Genomic DNA, 22,113 nt, shown 5'->3' with positions numbered 1-22,113 from the left:
ACAGACATTGGTTGCGTGACTCGGTTGTGTATTTTTGTCAGAGTCGTTTGTGAGGATTGCAGCGTGAAGGAAGGTAAGCCGGCGGTTGTGCCACTGACTGATAAAAGACGGTGTAAAGATATTTATCGGGTCTTTAAGAATTCTTCACAGGAGATTGGTTCCTCTGCTAAGATGTCCATAACAACTGATTGTGTACCTGCAATGCGAGGCCAAAAAAAGATTGCCTTGATTACTAGATATGAAAAACGAGCCCGACTTCGCCGATTTCCTGAGCTATCATCGATCTGCAGGCTTTGTGTGAAACAAGCTCAAATGAGCTGAGATCCTCGTTCTCTTAATGATGACGTCATAAAAAACGAATATGACGTCATTGTGATGTATTAGGTTTGCGATAAATTATCTGTGCTAATGCCCAGCTTGATTCCCGCAAAAACAAAATTAAAAAAGCTTGCCTAGTTTCGGAGATAATGGTATCGGCGATTTCCATTAGCGGCGAAATTATGACGTCAACTTTTTTTTCTCGGAAGAATTTCCAAAATCGGAGATGGTTAATGCTTGCGCGTGGGCTTTCTGCATATACATGGCAAGTTTCACAAAGATCCGATGAAAACTCTGGGTTGTGAAACAAAAAAATGTCAAAAAATAGGAATGACGTCATAAAAAATTGTTATGACGTCATAGTGATGTATCACATGCGCGGTAATTCATCTCTGCTAAATGCCCCGTTCGATTCCCGCAAACAGAATTCAAAAAGCTTGCCTAGTTTAGGAGATAATTTTTTAGGCGATTTCCATTAGCGGAGATATTTTGACGTCATAACTTTTTTTTCTCGGAGGAATTTTCAAAATCGGAGATGGTTACTGTCTGCGCAGGGTATTTTTACATATATATGCCAAGTTTCAGGAAGTTTCGATGAAAACTGTAGGCTGTGAAACAAAAAAGTCCACAAGAAGAAGTTGAAGAACGACAACGTGAGTAAGACTTAGAGATCCTCCACGAGGATCTAAAAATGATAACTTTTCAACCCTGTCATCGATGTGGTTGCGAAGATTGTCAATTTGATTCGGGCCAGGACGCTGCAACACAAGCTGTTAAAAAAGGACCTGAGGTTAAAGTACAGGTCAAGCTTAACTGATGCTCACCTCAACGACTGCATGAAGTTGGCCATAAAACAGTACGCCCCAGACCTCAGGAAGCTAGCAGATGATATGCAATGCCAGGTATCACCCTAGATGTGAGTATTAAATGTAACTTTAATTATCCTCATGCTTTGTTGAAGAAAAAAAAACTGGGGATATTGTAATCAGCTCCATCTGTCTGTCGGTCTGTCTGTCTGTCTGTCTGTACATCACGCTATCTCATTCTTAACGGTTGGGCAGAAATTCATCAAACTCGGTAGTTATAATCACCACAAGGCAAGAAGAGGAGAACAGCATCATTTGTAGCTCTGCCTCCTAAAATCATAGGGTGGGGTCAAAAGGTCAAATACCAAAAATGCAATTATGAGCACATTTTTAAACATAAAAAAACAACAACATGAAACTTTGTTTATGCAATCAACATTATGGGAAACATGTGATGTTTTTTGGATTTGACCCCTGGGTGTTCATGCCCGAGGGAGTGTGAATTTAGATTTCACAGGGGTCAAAAGAGAAGATTATTTTTCAACTCAAAATTTCATATTGGCTCATTCCGAGTAGAACCTTTTGCCATCTTTCAACTTTACGTTACGTAGCAAGCGTAGGGGATTTGCAATGCCGCAACATCAACTCCGCTCAAGTTTAAAATACATGTTTTATCAAACCAGCGACTTGTTCTCTTGGCTGGATTGTTTACTTAAAAGTGATTGTTTTATTTGCCTGTTTTTCGACGACTTGATCCGACCATTAACATCCATATTTTTTTGCAGTGTTGTGCCGTCAGCACTTAAGGGAAGCACAAGGTAAGCACTCAAGTGATTTCTACATGTCACCTGTTCAAGGTTCATGTTGAACAGTCACAAATGCACAGGCCTTGCAGTTTCCAAGCAAGTATGACTTCCATTTCGGGGATTGTTCCACGGCTGCTGCTTCCACCTGATCAGAGCTAAGTTTTCTGAACAGGATCCTTCATGTTTTATGTTATATTTACCTCCCCCACCGAAGGTTGAAGGAGGTTATGTTGCATATTTTCCCGTTTATGTGCAGGATATTTAAAAAAAGTTGTGGACGGATTCAGATAAAACTTGGTGGACACATTGGGTGTGTGACAAGGAAGAATTGATTCCATTTTGGTGAAGATCTGAATCCGGATCTGGATAAAAGAATTATTTAATCTCTATGGTGATTCTTCACCATTGAGAGATAGGGCCAAAAACGATATGTAGTATTATGATATTAAAACAAATGTATTGGGGCCCGATATGTTCTACTGGATCAGGCATTGTGTGGCAGAGGTATGCACTCCACCGAGTGCCCTTCTAGGTTCGTCCTGTTTTGCTGTTTGTGTTTTCATCCAATTTTCCATGTTAAATTGTACCTTGTGTTGTCTTTGTCGAATTCATTTTCGTTTTGTTCAAGGTCTACTCCTTGGATAGTTGCCGTGAAAGTTTGTGTTCTTTTTGATGGCTTGTTCCTCTTTTTTCTTCCTTTTCCCCAAATATTGTACTTTCTACTTCCTCAGCATTATCCTCTTACTGCGCCACGCTCCATCCATCTTGTTCACCCCACGTGCCCTCCCCTACCCTTCATTCTTCCCCACACTTATAATTTGTCCAAGACTCCCTCTATTTTGTCCTTCAACCCTGCTGTTGGTATTTTCCCCCTATCTCTTCTGTTCCATTTGTTCTATTGCATCCTGATCTGTTCAGCACTCAAAGCTCTTCCACAAGCCTCGATTTTTGTAGACAAAAAAAGTAGAAAAGTGCATTTAAAAACAAGGCTGTTTCTTGTGTTGTTTTTATGAATGAAAATATACAGATAGTTTGTGATTCTTATAATTATGCCCTTTTAGCTTCAGATGCTTCTTCATGAGGACATGGTGAGGAAAGAAGATGTTGCCCACAGCACACTTTATATGTTTTCAATATTATTGCCCAAGGAGGTGTAAAGGTTGCGGATCACTGTTCAATAACCTATTCTGACAGTGCTATGGCTTCAGTAAAGTTACTCCAAACAATAAGGAAGGACAAGTTTAAGATGCACTTTACTATCTTGGCCCACCCAGCTTGACCGACCACTCCAGGCAAAAGAACCAAGTTATAAAGCAAGCACAAATGAATAATTGCATGCAGCCACCTCCATAAAAAAACACTTTTGGCCGCAATAATATACTGAAAATCTGTTATATGGAAATATTACTCAAAACAAGTGTGGTGTTGGCTTAACAGTTAAGGTGGCTGTGAGTGTTGGGGGGTGGGCGGGGTGATGGGTAGATGGAGGAATTTCATAGGAAAGTTAGGAATGAATAGAGTTGTTTGGTCCATGAACATGTAGGAGGCATCTCAATGTAAATTAAGTAGGGAAACTGTGAGCTGAAGTGTTACGTGTCACCATACGGAGTAGTGCAGTGTTAACGAGATAGGGATTAAGGATAATTTTTCCCAAATATGTGATTTCCCCCTGTGACCTATTCCTACGTTTTAGCATTTGCAAGCCAATCATGAAGGAGTTGCGTTTTTATAACAACCACAATGATAACAACAAACGAGACAAGCATGCCAAGCAGAGGAGAGGCCCTGCCTTCCCGTGTTTTTGTGCGAGCAAGCCACGCCCCAGAGGTGAACGGTTGTTTGGCGTGATGTCGAAGAGAGATCGCACAAGTTCGTGGTGAGAAACACAGTTTTACTCATCAGAGGAACGTGGCTAGGATGGAGGATCTCGCTTTGCTCTCCTCTTGGCATGATGAAATGGCTTTCCTTTGATGCATGAAGAAGACGGCGCAATTCTCGTATTCGTGCTGAGGCGAATTGGCTCTTGGTTGGATTGTGAGAGACCGACCTCGAAGCCTCGTGTATATGACTGAAGAGATGGCGCCATTCTGCAAAGCCACGGCGTCGGTGAGGAAGATCGACGCAAGAAGCCGCACAGCGGTGTCTGAGCCCTGGTGTTAAATTTGGCTCACAAATTGCCCAATGCACGTTTTTCCCACTGCGAGAGAGCGGCTTGGTGCCATTTTGGGGCTGTCTGCATGTGCAGGACGAAGCGACTCGATTCCAAGTTCAATAAAGACCATCTCTGGACAAAGCTAAATGCCAGAATATAGAGTATTTTCTTTTATTTTGTTTCCCCTTGTCTGTATTTAAGTCTGTGTGTAGAGGCGCCTCAACTTTAGACCTTATTTACTTCACGTTATTATCATTACCTTCGCATTCTGCGAAAGGTTATGTTTTGGTCGGCGTGTATTTATTTATTTATTAATTTATTTATTTGTAATCTTGTGATTCGTATAACTCAAAAAGTATTAAATCGAATTGCATGAAATTTGGTGGGATGATTGGTTATTAGCCAGGAAGCATTCAATTAGATTTTGGGATCGTTCGGGTCAAAGGTCAAGGTCAAGGTCACGAAAAGGTCAAAATCGTCTTTTTACGATAACACGGTCAATTTTTATTCAATTTGCATATAACTAACGCCAAAATGTTCAGAATTCAACGCCTCATCTTGTGATATGCAATATGACACAATGACGCCCATACCCTTGTTACCGGTTAGGGGTCAAAGGTCAGGGGGGTCACGACCTTGAAAAATATGCGGTTTTTGTCATAACGCGGTCAATTCGTGTCCGCTTTACATGAACCCAGCACCAAAATGTTCAGAATTTAATGCGCAATCTTGTGACACAATAACGTCATAACACATGTCACCGGTTGGGGTAAAATGTCGGGGGGGGGGGGTCACGCCCTTGAAAATATGCGGTTTTCGGCATAACTCAGTCAATTCTTATTCGATTTGCATGAAACCAGCATCAAACCAGTTCCCCACACTCATACCAAGAACAAAAAAAGTAGTGGCGGCGAAGGTATGCGCTCTATGAGTGCCCGTTCTAGTTACATTTTGAATTACCCTTGTAAATATTTATACATGTATTGTCATTAAATTCCCACGTTTATTTTAAGTTGCTGTGTCCGTGTATTTGTCGTGGGGTTCGAGTATAAACCCCTTGTGCTATCAATCTATCTGTGCCTCTGTCACTCTGCCAGTGCCGTGCCCCACCCCTGCCACGCGCGTTATAATCTCCGAGGATCAACGTGTCTGCCTCCTCAGGAAAACTGCTTGGCTATCCGGGCTAGCTTGTGTTAACCGCCATCCATCACAATTTAGGTTCGGGGGATTAAACTAGCCGCCAGACTCGCGACAATACCTTAGGGTCTTGAGTTTGAGTCCCAGTCTGACTGTTAAATGACACCAGGTTGGTTGACTCAGCCTATCATCCTTCTGAGATTGGCAAAATGAGTACGAGCTCACTGGTAACAGGGGAACTGCATCAGCGGCACAGGCATGCTTCTAACAATGATGCATCCAGCAATGTATGTGCCATCCTTTGGAAAGACCTGAAGACAGAGGACTCTTCCACCAACAATGTTTCCTGGTGGACCTTAAAGATCCCTCGCTGTCTCCTCCATTCAGCTCCCTCTGCTCTCGGTTCTCCAAACCCCTAGTTGTCAGCTCCTCCAGGATGCCCGTGTTGTGAGAGTTATGCCCTCCTGGTTGAACTCCCAAAATCCAGACTTTCCGTCCACCTCCTCTCTTTGTTTCACTTTTCTCCCGCTTGTGGAACTACTTTTCACAAACAGTTAAATTTCACTCTTCCCTCTGTACAGGGCTATCAGTAAGTGGTACAGTACCATCTCATGTCTTCCCCAATCTCAACCCATGATATTTTCCACCCTCACTAACCCTTCCTAACCGAACCCCATTACTTGCAGGCTCATGTGTTTATCCCCCACCACTCATCTCCTTCCTCTTCTCCTGTTCATTCATTCCCTTGTGTTCTACTGTGGCCCCTCTATCAGTGCATTGTCTTTTTAGCCCATGCCACCTCACTCTTCCATGAGCCTCGATTTTATAAACAAAGAGTACCATAATGCTCAGTTTTTAAGCATTGCAAATTCAATGTCTTTGTCAACTCACATTTCTCTTCTTCGATGCCATCTCTTTTCAATTCCTGCTTTATAGTCACCCATGTCATTATCTCACATGTTGTTGCTTCAACTACTTGGTTATTCTCCTTTTAGAACACTTCTATTTCATTGTAATCAGGTTACTGATTCCCGAATTAGCCGATATTCGTTGAATTTTGAATCTCTTGGATATTTTGTGAGAGTAGCCATTCGTTCATTTATTGCTGTATATTCCACCAAATTCCTTCCATTTATCAGGAAACCGACTCCTGCTTAACTTCTATTTTTGTATCCTTTGTATGAAAGCACATTTACATTCTTGAGTTGGGTTAATTATTCTCCCACTTTTCTTGACTCACTTCGTCTGATTATATCCCAAGGTGTTTTATCTATCGCCTCTTCCACTTATCATCCAGTAGAGTTTATACATTATGCATACCTAGGGTCATTTTCCAATGGTGGTTTTTCATAACAGATAAATTCTTAGTACATTGTGCTTACCAAGCAACCACAGTGGCATAGCTGCAGGGGACAAGGGGCCCATATGGCTGTCTATTCATTTTAATAGTGAATAAAAGCCCAACCCTTACGTGATGGCCTAGTGTGGGTTATAAGGAGTGTCCTGGACGTCTATTAATTAAAATTTACTAATTGTACCATCAACCTCACCCTGTGGCAAATTGTGTGTGTGTTTGGTTGTTATCTCCATATGCAGGTTTCAGAAAGTGGAATGGAGTCCTCCCAGGTCTCAAGGTATCCACCTCTATTTAAGTAAGGGATCGTGATTCATGGACCATGTTGTGAAGTTATTTTTGTTCTCAAAGTTTTGTTCTGAGGGCTCTTTTCAGGATTGTCACCGAGTCCCTGACAGCTTCCGACTGCAGTTTGCTTGTATTAATATTTCCAGGGATGAATTTTCGGATCAATGTATTTACCTTGGATAATGGGGTAAAGGGTAAGCTTTCCAAATTTGCAGATGACACAAAGCTTGGAGGTGAGGTGGATAGCAGAGGGGGTGGTGATCAGATACAGGAAAGTATTGATACTTGTACAGATTGGGCAAAAGATTGGCAGATCTAATTTAACCTGAGCAAGTGTAAGGTGTTCGGGATGGGAAAGAACAATGAAAATAGAGATTACAGGATGCAAGAGGTAATTTTGGAGCGTGTCAAACAGGAGGATCTGGGGGTGGTAATAGATACGGGAGGTAAGCAGGCAGCACAGTGCCAAAGGTAAAGCAAATAGGGTTTTAGGTTGTATTCGGAGGGGGATCATTTATAAATCAAAAGAGGTGGTGTTAACATTGTACAGGAATTTAGTGAGGGCTACATCGAGAATATTGTGTACAGTTTTGGTCACCACAATTCAGGAAAGAAATAGGTGCCATAGAGAGGGTTCAGCGCAGGGCTACTCGATTGATTCCGGGCCGAGCTAGACTCAGCTATGAAGAGCAGCTAAAGGAGACAGGGCTTTATACACAAGAAAGGAGGAGGTTACAAGGAGATTTGATAGAGCTGTTTAAGACAATGAAAGGTATTGATAAAATAAGTGCAGATGAATTATTCATCAGAGTAGACAGTGATATAACCAGGGGCCATAGCCTGAGAGTAAAGAAGAGGAGAGTTCAGATGGTAGCAAGGCAGGGGACTTTTACTCAGAGAGGCGTTAATGCATGGAATGGCTTCCCTGGAAAGGTAGTGGCAGCAGAAACAGTAAATAAGTTTAAATTAGAATTAGATAGGTACCTGGCAGTTCTGGAGATAGAGTGGTATGGGGATGTTGATAAGACTTTTAGGTAGTTTGAGCATTGATGAGTGATTGTGTGCATGCGTACGGAGTGCTGTTGGTGGGGGTCTTGTCAAAGGGTGTTGTGTGGTTGATGTGTGTTTTTAACCAAGCCCATGCCCCCTCCTCAGAGGGGTGGGGAAGAAAAAAAATACAAAAACTACAAAAACAAAATAAATATACCAATTTTTAAAAAATATATTTGCATTTTCTTCTTTGGATCTTGTGTAGATGGGTTGGTGTGGTGTTCACGCAGGCATGATGGGCTGATTTGCCTCCACCTGTGTCTGTTTTCATTGTATTACCTTGTATAATGTAAGGTTTTTCTTTTTCATTCCCGTTGCTCCAATTAATTATCACTGGTACAAGTTCGGTGCTCTTGAACTTCCAAGATATTTTCACTTAATTTTTGAGATCTTATTTGGCCATTTTATTGATTTCTACATTGTTTAAGCCAAAAATCGCTGGGTAATGACACCTCAAATAGTAATGCCTTATTTACCTTTTTGTACCAAGTAATATTGTTGTGGGCCGGGGTTCGGTGGCGATAAACGATCACTAGGTGGAGCAGTGGAGTCGTCTCCCACCGAACACCTGGAATTTAGGTCGTGACTCTCGGACAACTCTGAAAGGTCACGGGTCACTTAGAGGACCGTGGTCGCCAATATTTCGACAGCGTGGGGTAGGGTTAATTTCCCAATTTCAATATACCGAAATACCCACGTCGTCCAACTACCGGGGAAACCACACCCTCGGCCGACTTTGTCAGAATCGAGTCGCTATCATCGACTCGGATCCGGCGTAACCGAGCGGAAGTTACCAAAGCCGCGCTGGACCAAATGAACAATTTACCGGCCCAAACGGCCTCACTAATTCTCAAGTCCGAACCATGCTGGGTCAATCAAAGAAAGGACAGAAACGAACTGGATCATTTAACATGGGGGGTTTATTTTACAATAATAATAATCGGGGAGGGGAGCACACAGAGCAGAGTTATCCGAATAAAAGGCAGGCAATGTACAATGAGCAAAAACACTTAACAATCCTACTTAAAGACGGAGCGCGCGCGCACGCACACACACACACACACACACACACACACACACACACACACACACACACACACACACACACACACCCAAAAGAATTGGACCCGTTGGTCTTTAGTTGGTAGAGCCGGGCCGGGGTACCTGTCCCACCTTGTGCGGGCACACCGACCCGAACCACCACGGTGGGACTCAAACCCATGACCCGAAGTCCACGGCCCATGACCATGGCTGCTCGGTCACCAGACTTGCCCTCCAAAGGACTGCAGACCACTCCAACCAGGACCACGACCGTTGCAGAGCCCACGTCGACCACCACTCAGCCACGACGACAGACCGCTCGGCAATTGCCATGATCTCCTCTCTGCCGAACCCTGGTCCCAACAACCACTCGACTCTTCTGAGGTGGGAGGGGTCTCTTTGCCTCGCCACTCACCTCCTGATTGGACGAGGGGTTGTCGGACGACTCGTGGTCACCTCCCGATTTGCTGGGGCGTGCGTGCCATGCTTGCCCTTCGCTCATTTGCTGGAGGAAACGTCCATGCCCTGCCTTGGGGTGGATCCTCTCTCTGAAGTGATGGAGGCTCCACCCACGCCTTCAGCCAAAAACACGTGGGCAATGGCGACCGGGTTGCGTCGCTGTTGTAGTTGTAGCTATAAATATACCATCAGAGATGGGGAATCCCCTGCCATTGAATGAAAAAGGTCATACATGTTCCAGATAATGAGGGAGGTGAATTGGAAACAAGACACCATTTGGTCATCATCTCGAAAAAGTTCCCCAGGGATGAGGAACGTAGTAATCAAAAATAATTGAAATCAGATAAGCGGTTTTCCATTTATTACAAAACACATTTTTTTAAGATGGCCGCCCCAGTTGGCCATCTTGGATCCGGCCACGCCCAAAATCAATAGGGTTCTTCCTTTTCATGTGGTACATGTGTGACCCAAATTTCAAATCGATATGGCGAACAGTTTATGAGTTATCACACTCACAGCTATAAATGTTGACGGACGGACGGACGGACGGACGGACAGCCGGACGACCAGGGTGACAACAATATCCCCCTTCCACCACGCGACTGGGGATAATAAAAACCTAACTAAAAAAAATAACTAGTCGCTCACACACGAAATTCCCATTAGACAGAAGGAGGGATTCTAACTATAAACACATACTTATCGAAATAACTGAACTACGGGGACTCTATTGCTGTTTGTCTGCACAAGGTTTCCAAATCCGTAACAATATATCCAGTTGCAATGCTTTGTTTTCTGGGTTCACGTTTTATGGGATCATCTGGTCGTATGTGAGCAATGAGTCCTGGTTTTCAATGATTGCTTTTGATTCATGTTTTGCAAGCTGCAAAGCCTTGCTCGTCCATCGGGCCAGGGCTTTTAAAGTTTGGCATTCTTGCAAGTTGTTTAAAAAATATTTTTTCATCAAATATCACTGGGGTAATTTCCTTTAGACGATTGCTTTTTATTTTCCAACTTTCGGATCCAATCTGCCTCGTTGTGTTGATTTTGTGTCTTCAGAAATCACTTTCCTGAAATGTTCAACTTTATCCTTCTCAGGGGTTTTTGATGTATTTTGTTTTTCTTGTTCACGGTAGAACTTTTGGGCCATTTTCAAACATGTGATCTCGTTTTCTCCCTTTGTCATAATTTTTTTGTTGTCCTTGCAATAATTTATATTTACCTCTGCCACTGAAGGTGGATGGAGGTTATGTTTTTACCAGGATATCACTGCCATCTTCCGGCACATCAACATCGATCTTTCACCTCCGGATCGTCACCCGAGCCACCAGATATCCAAGCCAAGATGTGAGTAGCATTGCACCGCTTTGGGCCCTTCTCTGCCTGGCCTACAAGACCATCGACGTCTGTCACCAGCTTCGCAGCAAGACAATCGACTGGGGCTTCAAGAAGTGTGCCCATGATGCAACCATCCATGGTGGGGCCCCATCCTGGTACACAAACCACAAAGCTTCGCTTGGTGATCCGTGCCACGCTCGATCAAGCCTTTCCACTTCGGCCATATCACACCCAAAACCCTAATCCTCAGTGTTCAGGGCCTCACACGGCCCATCGGTCCATCGGAGACATAAACAGCCTTGGAACGTCAAGCCGACAGCATGCAGGCTGCAAAGCAATGCTCGCCCCATGATGGCCGATACCTCCTACCTCCTCTGAGCCTCTCCACCTCACTCAGATTGCGAGCCATCCCTCTAAAACACCTTATGCCTCTCCCTCTGCTCGCCATCAAAATTCAGGCTTTGCAAATCGCCATCACTAGACCCAAGTGGGGAAGCATGTGAGTAAACATGCCTTGATGAGACGATTACGTGCTAACTTAATCGACGTGTGTGTGTGTGTGTGTGTGTGTGTGTGTGTGTGTTTTATGTTGGCAAATATCACTTTATATCCTTGTTTGCATAATGACACACATGATTCAACACTAACACAAAGCAAAGATAAATGGAAATGAGGCATGAAGCAAAGAATTACAGAACGGAGGACAGGGACACAACCAGTTCACAATAATTATTGAGTTTTATTAAACATAAAGAACCCATGGACATAACTTGTGCAATAAAGGAGTCTCCCATATTTGATAAAATTGGCACCCATTATACACATGCTCATTCATGTGCACATACCCCATGAGCTGCGCCATGCTGCAGGAATGATGCTCTCATGTCTGATGCAGACGAAAGGAGCTGGAATAGTGTACGACGAGAAAAAGGAACTTGAAAACAATGATTAACAGTGATATCCAAGCTTTACAGACCAGTGAACAGTAGGTACTACAGCGGACAGATGTTGTGGAAAACAAAGACAACTATACCGTAAGTATGCAAAAAATTTGACAGCAATGGAATGTTCCATGTGGGTTGTCAACTCTGTCCATTTAGTCCGAGAGCCAGCGAAATTTATTCAACCGGAAAGAGACAAAAGGTTTGACCACACGAGGTGGTTGATCATGTATTGCTGACCAAGGATCGGGATTGCTGCCGGTTCGTAGCCTGTACCTTAGGCCTACAGGTGACATTTCCATGTCACAAAAATTGGATTTATTCAACCCGAGAGTGACAGGGAAACTAATCATACCATGACATGGGGTAGGGATCACAGTTGACCAAAAGGTAGTTGACAGCAATTCTAACCTGTACGTTATCCAGGACAGCAATTTTTTATAGGGTCATGTTTTACCACATTTATTCAACCCGAGAGCGACAGGCATGAGACTTGGTTCATATTGTTACGGTTGTGGAAATTCACAGAACACAATTCAGGCTTCCCAGAGATCAGCTATGTCGATAAGTGTGTGTTCAGATTAGATTTCCGCACCGATGTCTAAAGGGAATTATTTGTGCATTGGTGCAGCCCGTGCACCGTTTTGTGTTCACTGTGCTCATTTCAAAGGGGAGGTCTAAGACTGCATTGGGCAGCCGGCCACATTCCCTGTTCATACCTGCATTTGTTTCGTGAGCCAGAGACTGCATTTGGGCAGCCTGGCTCCCTGCTTGAAAAATGGCCTTTGGGATGGCATATGGCATGCTGGGTTGGGGTGGGTTGCCTCCAGCAGCTGAAGACATAAGAAGGTTCAGTGACAGACAACGGGGCCTTTTGAACAGGCCCCGAAGACATCCGACCTTCAGCTGCGGGGGCACTCACCCTCAAAATACTGACGAACTCTGCCATGCCCTTTTTCCCCACAGAGTCCATCAGTCCTGGGCCATGGTTTAGTGTAAATTTAGAAGGTTAAGGTTAAGTTAAGGGTAAATTGTAAATGAGTTTTGCTCCCCCTGCATGTTTGTCGCAGCGCCGGCAATATAGATAAGTCGTCTCTATGAGTTTGTTTAGTTAGTTACTCAGCCCGTAGGTTATTTACTTTTCGGACACGGATACAACAAATGTTGCACTCAGGGATCCAAAGGTATATCGTACTAGGGGAGAACTTACACATGAAGGCACACGAAAAATTGATGACTCGCGACGAGTCTGTAAAAAGGGGAGGGGGTAGTGTTACGGTTGTGGAAATTCACAGAACGCCATTCAGGCTTCCCAGAGATCAGTTATGTCGATAAGTGTGTGTTCAGATTAGATTTCCCCACCGATGTCTAAAAGGAATTATCCGTGTAACCGGGCTGTGATCTTTGAGGGAGTATTATTCTTTTGCTATCTTTATTTTGGAACAACCGCATCTCAACAACCATGCCATCCCCACCACAGCGCCAACCACGACATCTCCTCACCATCTCCTCAACAAAATCTCTACAAACGAACAACATCACCTCACCCTCATCTACATTGCGCCGCCATCTTTTCGCCAGCCACAGCGAATCCCCACGAACAACACCATCCGCCGACAGACGCAGGGACTCCCTCGTTAGGGCGGGAGCTGATGATCTCTGCCACGTCCGCTTTCCACGGCCGGTGATCTCTGCCACGTCCGCTTTCTCCGCATTTCGCAACGAGATGGGATCAAAATACCAAAAGGGGCGGAGCTAGCGGGGGTTGAAGGGTGAGAGGTGAAAGATCAAGCCTCACCCACGGACCCCATAAAAAGGCACGCTGAACACCAAGCAAGTCAGTCTGGGTGCGCCGTGGAGTTCGTCTGAAGTCTGGGAGCGGAGTCGAGCTGCAGTCTGTTTGGAGTCGCGGTGCAGTCTGGAAATACCACAAGGTTCGAGTCCCATGGAGGGCAGTTGGGGTCATCAGAGCGCAGCAAAGCCTGGAGCGCAGCCTGCAGTACCGTGCCGAACTGTGGGTCAGTGGACACAGCCGGAGAGAAGTCGCCAGCCGGCCCCGAGATGGTCCGAGCAACGCTGAGGAACGGGCGGGCTTTTAAAAGAGCATCAACTCATAAAAGAGCAAGGCCCGTTCGTTCCTCTGAGGCGTCGTCGGCTAGGCCGATCCACCAGGCCGCACGGCGGGGCCTGGATCAACCGAGCTGCCGTGTTTACGGCGAAACGTCGATGGTCGCCCAGCGAGTCACCACTAGGGTGGCAGGTAACCAGCACAGCCTCTCGGAGCTCTTGCGGTCTCCACAGCTCCGTGAATATTAAAGGCCTACGGGTCCAGTTCTGCCCTTTCCTTTCCTGGGGTTTTCTTTGTATGAAAGTTGTGGCGCCGTGTCCGCTAAGTAGAATTGTGGTTAAGTGATTGTGTACATAATAAATAGACAAACGGCTGTCGGTCTTTATTTACTCGTGTCTTGTCCCTACCCCCATTCATTGCATTCGTGTTGGAATACCAGCATTGCTTCATGGACTGCATGAGTGCATACGTGTGATAAATAAATGTCCCTGTTTAAATGTTCACCTGCTCGTTGCGTCCTCTTCCTCCATTGAGTTGCCGTATTGCGTTCGGGATATTAGCTGGCTTTTAATAGCCGATAAGATAATCGGGTCCAACGGGGCCTCGCGATAATACACCGCTCGGCAAATCGCAAACGGAGCGAGTTGCTTAAGCAGCTCATTTCCAAGCAGGTCCCGTTGAGGTGTAAATCCCTGGCATTTCTGTCTGCGCGCATACTTAGGTAAATCGACAATTTGGCGATCGGACCCTGTCACACGTGGACAGGAGAGTTGGCTGATTTGCGGTGTGGTTAAAAACACACCCGTAGCTGGATTTCGGTGTTGATCCAAAAGCTGCGACTCGAATTGCCCGTTCGGTGGGCGCGCGGCCGCAATTAGCTAAAGGCAGTCGTCCGCACGCCGGAGTGGTGGAAAAGCACAACAATATAATCTATGGTTATTGCCAAATACGAAAATATCAATGACAGCAATTTCACCCTGTACTTTGACCTTGACCCAGGTACAATATACCAACGCTATTCAACTCAAATGCGACAAGCATCGAACTTAGTTCAGCATGATCTAAGGATATTGCCAAACACCAAAATACCAATGACAGCAGTCTTTTCATGTACTTTGACCCTGACAGCATCCTTCGACATTAAACCCGTAATAATTCCAAATTAAATTTAATGCCAAATTTAACCAATGCCCCGACATAAAATAATCTTAAACCACGGCAGAAAACAAAGGCCCGGTTTCTCAAAGCGGTAAGACGCATCTTGGATGTAAGACGCATCTTACTGCTTCAAGAAACTGGGCCTAAAGCTTCACTTCCCATAGCAGGAATGTCGGTTCTTCTTTCTTCGTCATCGTCCAAATGGCATAAAAGATCCATACAATTGATCAGTATTGGTATTATGACGAGCAGTATTGGTCGTATTGATCAATTAATCCGTTTCGGATTCGCTCCCGCTGTCACCACTCCAGGGTTCACCATCAGTATCCGGGGAGAGAGTGTCAATGGGCTGGTCTGTATAGCCGTGGACGGATTCCTCGACATCAGTGTCGCACTCGCAAGGATCCTCTTCAGATTCCGCCGTCCCTGGCGCAGTAGATGAAGGCTTCTTCAGCTCTTCGGGTAGTACAGGCCCAAGAAAACAATGAAATGTGTAATTTCCAGTTGCATCCATTTGCCAGCCATAGTTGATGGGATTGATTCCGGCCGTTGGATTCGCCTTCAAAGCCGACGTCCACATCAAGGAGACGTAGTGAGCCCTACTGAGATGTTGCAGCAGGGTACGTTTGCAGGGGGGCAAGGAAGCACAGTTGATCTTCCTCACCTGTTCAGAGAACTTTCCCACGCCCACCATCTTGAAAAAGGCCTCTACTCGCGCCGCATTGATGCATTTTGCTTTTTTATTGCCATACACGTGGCAAACGAATCGCTCCAACCCCAGCACATCCATTTCGTCACCACACAAAGACTGAAGAGCCTTGACATATCCTTTTTGCATGATTTCAAACGGTTTCTGTTTTCCTTTTCGGTAGAAAGCAGACATGTAGTCGCATCCTGTTAGGGCGTGAAAACCAACGGCAGCCTCTGTTGTACCTGTTTCCATATCCTCCAGTACGTGAGCGATTTCAGACACGTTGATGTAACGGCGATAGTTTCCGCTTCCGTAGTTGAGTATTAGGTAGTGCGGATGTCTTGCAGCGACTGGCAACAGTATCACCATAACGTCCGTGTCCGAGGAACGTATGGTCATGTCACCTGACATCGCCGTTGCAGAATGGTAGGCAATGAGAGTGTCTGCTTCCTCGTGTTGACCCTGATACTGTGGTGGAACGGACACCACCAACAACCCCATGCTGTTCACCTTCAGTTCTATACAGTTTCCCCCGTTTGAGATATACACCGTTTTGCGGTCAATGATCAAAGCTTACTGCTCGTTCTGGACTTCTTCCATCATGAATTTCAGAAAGGCATTCTTGAAACGATAGTTTTTGAGGAGCTCACTGCCATTCTTTTTCTGCTTTTGTTCCAGCCCTGTTGTCACAAAATCCTCATCACAGCCACCACCCGGGATCCTCCTCTCCGGGTCCTTTATTGATGGCATAACGTACTTGTCAAGAAGTAAATGCACCTCCATCACGATACCGGCACTCCCATAAATGTGCACCATTATATCCCTCACTATCGACCGATACGTTGATCGCTTATGGCGAGGGAGAACCTCGTAGAGAATAAGACCGCCATCAACAATATAAACCAAGGGCCGCACTGAGAGTGAGATGTCCAAGAGCGGTTCTTTCTGTTTTCCTTCCAGAACTTTGGTGAGCACGACTTGGTCGTCTTCGTCACTGACCCGTCGCTGTGTGCGATTGACAGGGGAATCGACGTAATTGGATGGCTTAGTAGATCTCTGAGATTGATAACTTCTCGCACCGCGTCCATCGCTAAGACGTGAGCGAAGGCGTCTCTCACACCTTTGGTACCAACCTTATCACATTTGATCGGTTTCCGAGCGTTTTCCGATGCAAAGTTTTGCACTCTGGTGTGCTTCACAGCTTTTAGAAATCTTGACCCGTCTTCTGCGCACTCAAGCAGAAACTCCAATCTTGCCAATTTTCCGCGATGAAGAGTTGTGGTCAGGTACTTGGTCATCGCTTCGCAGACACTTTTCCCCGTAGCCAAGTTGATGAGGGCCTCTGATGCAGCGGGACCGAACGGATGGCATGTTTCAATGAACATCTGCTTGAGACGGTCGGCACTTTCTTTTAGTGTAGTAGATAGTAGAAAAATCGTTCAAATTATGATACAAACATCAAATTTGGCATTTCTGTTCTGCAGGGCTTTGTGATCAAATCTGCCCAATTGGCCATTTGAAAATCCACATTTCGAAAAATTTGGATTTTCAAATGGCCAATCGGGCAGATTTGATTAGAATCCCCTGGAAAACAAATGTGTCAAACTTGATGCTTGTATCATCATTTGCACGATTCCTCTCAAAAATTGCTGTTATCTGCCCCACTATTACCAGTTGCAAGTTGTGTCGGGCAACAGTCCTGCCGGTGTCTCCTTTTCTCCTGAAGCACAGGTGTACGCGATTTCCGCCATGAGTCTTTTGCATTTGTCGTCGCTCACACAATGACCAAGTCTGTTCAGTACTGTTATTGCACTCTTGCTTCCTAACATCGAAGAAAGTCCAATACCTAGCGCTGTGTTTTTCCAAGGTTTTACATTTCCCTGTGATACGGTATAGACTGCATCTGAAGAGAGTGCTTCACACTTTCTTTCCTTAGCGGCTGATGGTGCTTCGGCAATGCCACACAGTAGTGTTCTGTAGAAAAGTTTTGTCAGCGGAGGTATTTCTGGGGTGGTTTTCTTCAGAGAATCAACGGTTGCAGGGCTCGGAATTTGGGTCTTCTCCATTTGTAGAATCTCCGATCGCAACATCATTGCACTCGATCCTGTTCATCCGCAGTGGTATTTTTCAAAGCCACAACAGCATCATCAAAACTGAGAGATGGCGGGTAAATGAAATTCCCGGTCTTGTTCGACCCCTTGCCAAAGCACAGGTTGTCCTTGTAGGCTTTTTTATTTTATCCAGCAACTTCTGTGTGGTGTATCCTTCTTTTTCCCCAGAAATCCCACCACTGGCCAGGAATTCTGATTTGTATAACTCCATTACAGATGCAACTGTGACTGGAAAACGTTTTGCCACTACTTGGGAGTCAATGAATCCCTGTATCGTTTCGAATGCTACCCTGTGAACAGCTGAGGGTGCAGTAAAATCATATCTGCAACTTGCAGCCTCAGCAACATTACTTCGAAGGAATTTCAAGCGACAAGTATTGTGGTACATGCCCTCGGGAGCCACGAGGTCGTCCGTTCCTCGAACAAGCGCCAGAATTTTCTGACTCAAAGTAGAATTTGGGTTCGCTCTAGCACATGCTACAACTGATTTGCTACCATTCATACATAGCATCAGGTTCAATGGTTCAAACGATTTTCCACATTTGGATCATTTCTTTTCTTTTGAACAGAAAACGCAGGTGTTTGTCAACTATGACACCTCGAGGGCTCGATTTTAAAAAGCCAAACACTGAGCTGTCTTTTTAGCTGGGCTTGGAGGTTTGCTGCTTTCATCCTCAGCTTTATGTTTTTTCACAGCACTGAACTTACTGAGACAGGTCGAATGGTATCACAGGCATGAATAGTCTGGGCAATTTTGAACCCTGTCAGTAGCTTCCTGAAACATGTCTGTTTGTAGACAGTTTCGTCGATCCGAGGAATTTTGCACCCTTGACCACTGCTCGTCGTCCTTGATGTGTTTTAGTGGATTGTCATCTTTCTTCCAACACAGGAAACAAATCTAAAATGAAGAAATCAAGCGCAATAAATTCGCTCGGCAGTTAGCATGCTCGGAGAATGACACGACACAAAATGGGTGTGGTGGTGGTGTTAGGTCATTGGAGTGCTCATTGAGATTTTGTCAAGACGGTATATTATGGGATTACTTTATGGAAATGGAATTATGCAGCATTGAATCTACTAGAATGCACTGAAAATATTCCAGTGTGAGAATTTCAGCCCTTTGATGCGCACTTTTGGGGGGCAATGCAAATGGGTGAGCATAGCCGGCGCACTTGGCATGCACAAACGCACACTTGGTGTTGGTACGTATGGCTGCATGGCGATTTATGAGGGCTACGCACCCGTGGAGTGCGGTGCCCCTCAATCCCTTATCAATTTCCTGTCTGCAAATAACTAGGTTAGAGAAAACAAAGTCAAGCTGTGTACGGTGCAGTGTGTGGGTGAGGAAGTAAAGATGACAGAGAAAACCCAGCTCACGAGTTACGTTGGCTTACGAGCACCAACACTTGGAGCGCAGAAAATTATAGCGTATCGTATTGAAAATACTCACCTCATCCTCCATGATAACGTCCCCTAGGAGCCCTCAAACTTCCATGGTAAAGACTCGTTTCACTTCACTGATCAACGACCACCACAACATGCAAAGACTTCCGGGTGGCTCACGTGGTCAGGCATCCTCGTTACAAGAGTATACACGCACGGGAACGAGGCTGACGGTCCGGCAGCCGGCGTTTGGGCGGGGTCGGGTCAGTTTCCCCATCCTGAATGGGGTAACTGGTTCAATGTCGAAGGATGCTGTCAGGGTCAAAGTACATGAAAAGACTGCTATCATTGGTATTTTGGTGTTTGGCAATATCCTTAGATCATGCTTAAATAAGTTCTATGCTTGTCGCATTTGAGTTGAATAGTGTTGGTATATTGTACCTGGGTCAAGGTCAAAGTACAGGGTGAAATTGCTGTCATTGATATTTTCGTATTTGGCAATAACCGGATTATATGAACCAAGTCTCATGCTTGTCACTCTCGGGTTGAATAAATGTGGTCACGTGACCCCATAAAAAATTGCTGTCCTGGAAAACGTACAGGTTAGAATTGCTGTCAACTACCTTTTGGTCAACTGTGATCCCTACCCCATGTCATGGTATGATTAGTTTCCCTGTCGCTCTTGGGTTGAATAAATCCAATTTTGGTGACACGGAAATGTCACCTGTAGGCCTAAGGTACAGGTTATGAACTGGCAGCAATCCCAATCCTTGGTCAGCAATAAATGATCAACCACCTCGTGTGGTCAAACCTTCTGTCTCTTTCCGGTTGAATAAATTTCGCTGGCTGCCGGTCTAATATCCTGCAATACTCTATCCCTCCTGCAGTACGGTAATTCCTCGCTTAACGCGGTAGATGCGTTCCTGAGAAGTACTACGTTAAGCGAAATGCATTGTGTGAAAACAACTTTCCCCAAAGAAATAATGTAAAAGGTGAGGATTGCATGTGAGAGGAGGCAGGAGAGAGATAGAGAGAAAGAGAGAGATTAAGGAAAGGATACACTGCACGTAAATGTAACAATACTTAAAGGGGTAATGCCTTTGCAACTTGCTTTGATTATATCGGTATTTGCATGGATTGTTATTAATGTGGATTCATGAAGACCGAGAGTGCATCCTTCGTCTACAGCGCATTCATCTTTTTTATATTGCTCCAGTACCTTCAATTTAACGTCCGATGAAACAGAAGCACAATTATCACTGGTTGGTCGCTTATGCTTCAGTCACATTTGGCTCGGCGGCCGTAGGGTCTATAAAATCTACGGCCACTAGCAAGTATAGGGCGGCCGCAGTATTTCCACGGTCACACAATGTAGCAGTAACATATGTTTTTATTTTTTGGGTAGCCACATGGGGTATTTATAAATTGTGGAGACCGAAAACGTGGGGGTGCCGTACGGTCTTTGATTTGACGTCGCACGGTGACCTTAGGGTGTCCCTGCGGCGGCCATATAAATTTCAAGGCAGATGCAAGGTAGCCTAAAGGTGCCCGCAAGGCGACCGCAGGCGAACGTGGAAATAGTGCGGCCGCCGTAATTTTTTGGGGGTTGGCAAAATTCATTTTTCATTGATAAGAGCCTATGGAAAACGCACGAATAACGCAAGCCCACCATACGCCCAACGTATGGTCGACATGGAACACATCTACGTCATGGCTATGGCTTGTCGAATTGCTACGGCCAACCTAGAAATGAAAAAAGTTATAACTCCGCACTTTATTTCCACGGAGACCCCCCACAGCCTGTAAAAGATAGCCATATGGCATAGGGCCACCCTGAGGCCACCTCAGAAACTCTGCGGCCGCCACACGTTTCTGTCAATTCAGGGGGGGTACGGCCGCCGTATCCTGGCCGTAGAGCAAATGTGACTCATGCTTTACCAATCATCATTTCAATGGATGTCACCGAAAAATACCGATAAAAAGAAATGATGGTCGAAGATTTGATGGCGGGGCAAAGGATTGAAATGCGAGTTGTATCATTCCATGCAGCCAGCTGTGCAGCACAAGAAAGGTCATCAACCACCGCTCAGAAAGCGTGTAATAACGGGCACCCTTCCGAGTTGTGCAAAAAGTATTTCCTCAAAGGAAAACCATGTTATAGTGAAATAACTTTGTGTGAAACCGTGCTAAGCAAGGACTCCCCCTCAATCCCAAGTATTTGCATCTATTTTTCACAGTGCACGATTGATCTCCCATTAAAAAAAAATTTGAAGACCTTCTGCAGTTTGTTCACCAGCACAGCACTCCAGGACAGTACTTGGCGATGAGTGACTCGTAGTATGGACGCATTGCTGAAATATCAGGCAGTTCTTCACACTTGGTGTACAAATCGAATTTACTGTTGCATACAAAGAAGAAGAGTGATCACGTCACATCAGAGGGCATCTTGGATATGATATAAACATACATAGATAGTGTCATGCAATGTCATATGAGAAATAACTACCATTTTTTTGGCCGACAAGTCAATGTGGAGTACAAGCAGAATTGGCCAATTTTCCAATTTTTCTTTTCCTTCATTCATAGATACAAGTAGTGGAAAAGAAAATGGAAACACCTGGATAAATGAGGAACACCAAGCAATGGGTTCCACACAGGTGTAGACCCTGTGTTGATTAAGCAAATAACATCCCAGCATGTTTAGGATCATGTATAAAAATGCTGCACAGGTCTGGTTGCCTATAATTATAGCTAGCAAACCTGCAAGAGGAGATCTCCTCCTCCTCCCCCTCCAAATGCCCCCATCCACAGAGCACGTGTGGGTCACCCAGTGGTTTGATGAGCATGACACTGATGTTATCCAGATGTCATGGCCTTCTCAGTCACCAGATCTGAACCCAATCAGGCATTGATGGGATATTCTGGAACGACGCACGAGACAACATTTTCCACCTCCATCAAACAGTTGTGAGTTGATTGACTTTCTTGTGGAAGAATGGTGCCGCATCTCTC

The 22,113-nt window shown here is 45.0% G+C and overlaps 1 protein-coding gene and 1 pseudogene across 2 annotated transcripts in view; both read right to left on the bottom strand.

Moving 5' to 3' along the window:
• Positions 1–11,468: 11,468 nt before the first annotated feature.
• On the bottom strand, positions 11,469–19,180 carry LOC147032760 (uncharacterized; annotated as a pseudogene).
• MIOX (myo-inositol oxygenase) overlaps positions 11,469–22,113 on the bottom strand; it is a 91,157-nt gene continuing 80,512 nt past the window's right edge. For both annotated transcript variants that reach the window (XR_015055349.1, XM_085870640.1), the window contains one exon: positions 11,469–21,499. Coding sequence is in view for 1 of the 2 variants with exons in the window: in XM_085870640.1 (XP_085726766.1) it covers positions 21,391–21,499 (109 nt within the window). In the remaining variant the exon portion in view is untranslated. The remainder of the gene's footprint in view (positions 21,500–22,113) is intronic.

Source organism: Eptatretus burgeri, chromosome 2 (genome assembly GCF_056783735.1).
Source record: "Eptatretus burgeri isolate ZD-2024b chromosome 2, Ebu_testis_v1, whole genome shotgun sequence".
Taxonomy (NCBI): Eukaryota; Metazoa; Chordata; class Myxini; order Myxiniformes; family Myxinidae; genus Eptatretus; species Eptatretus burgeri.
This window is presented reverse-complemented; position numbering and strand designations above follow the sequence as displayed.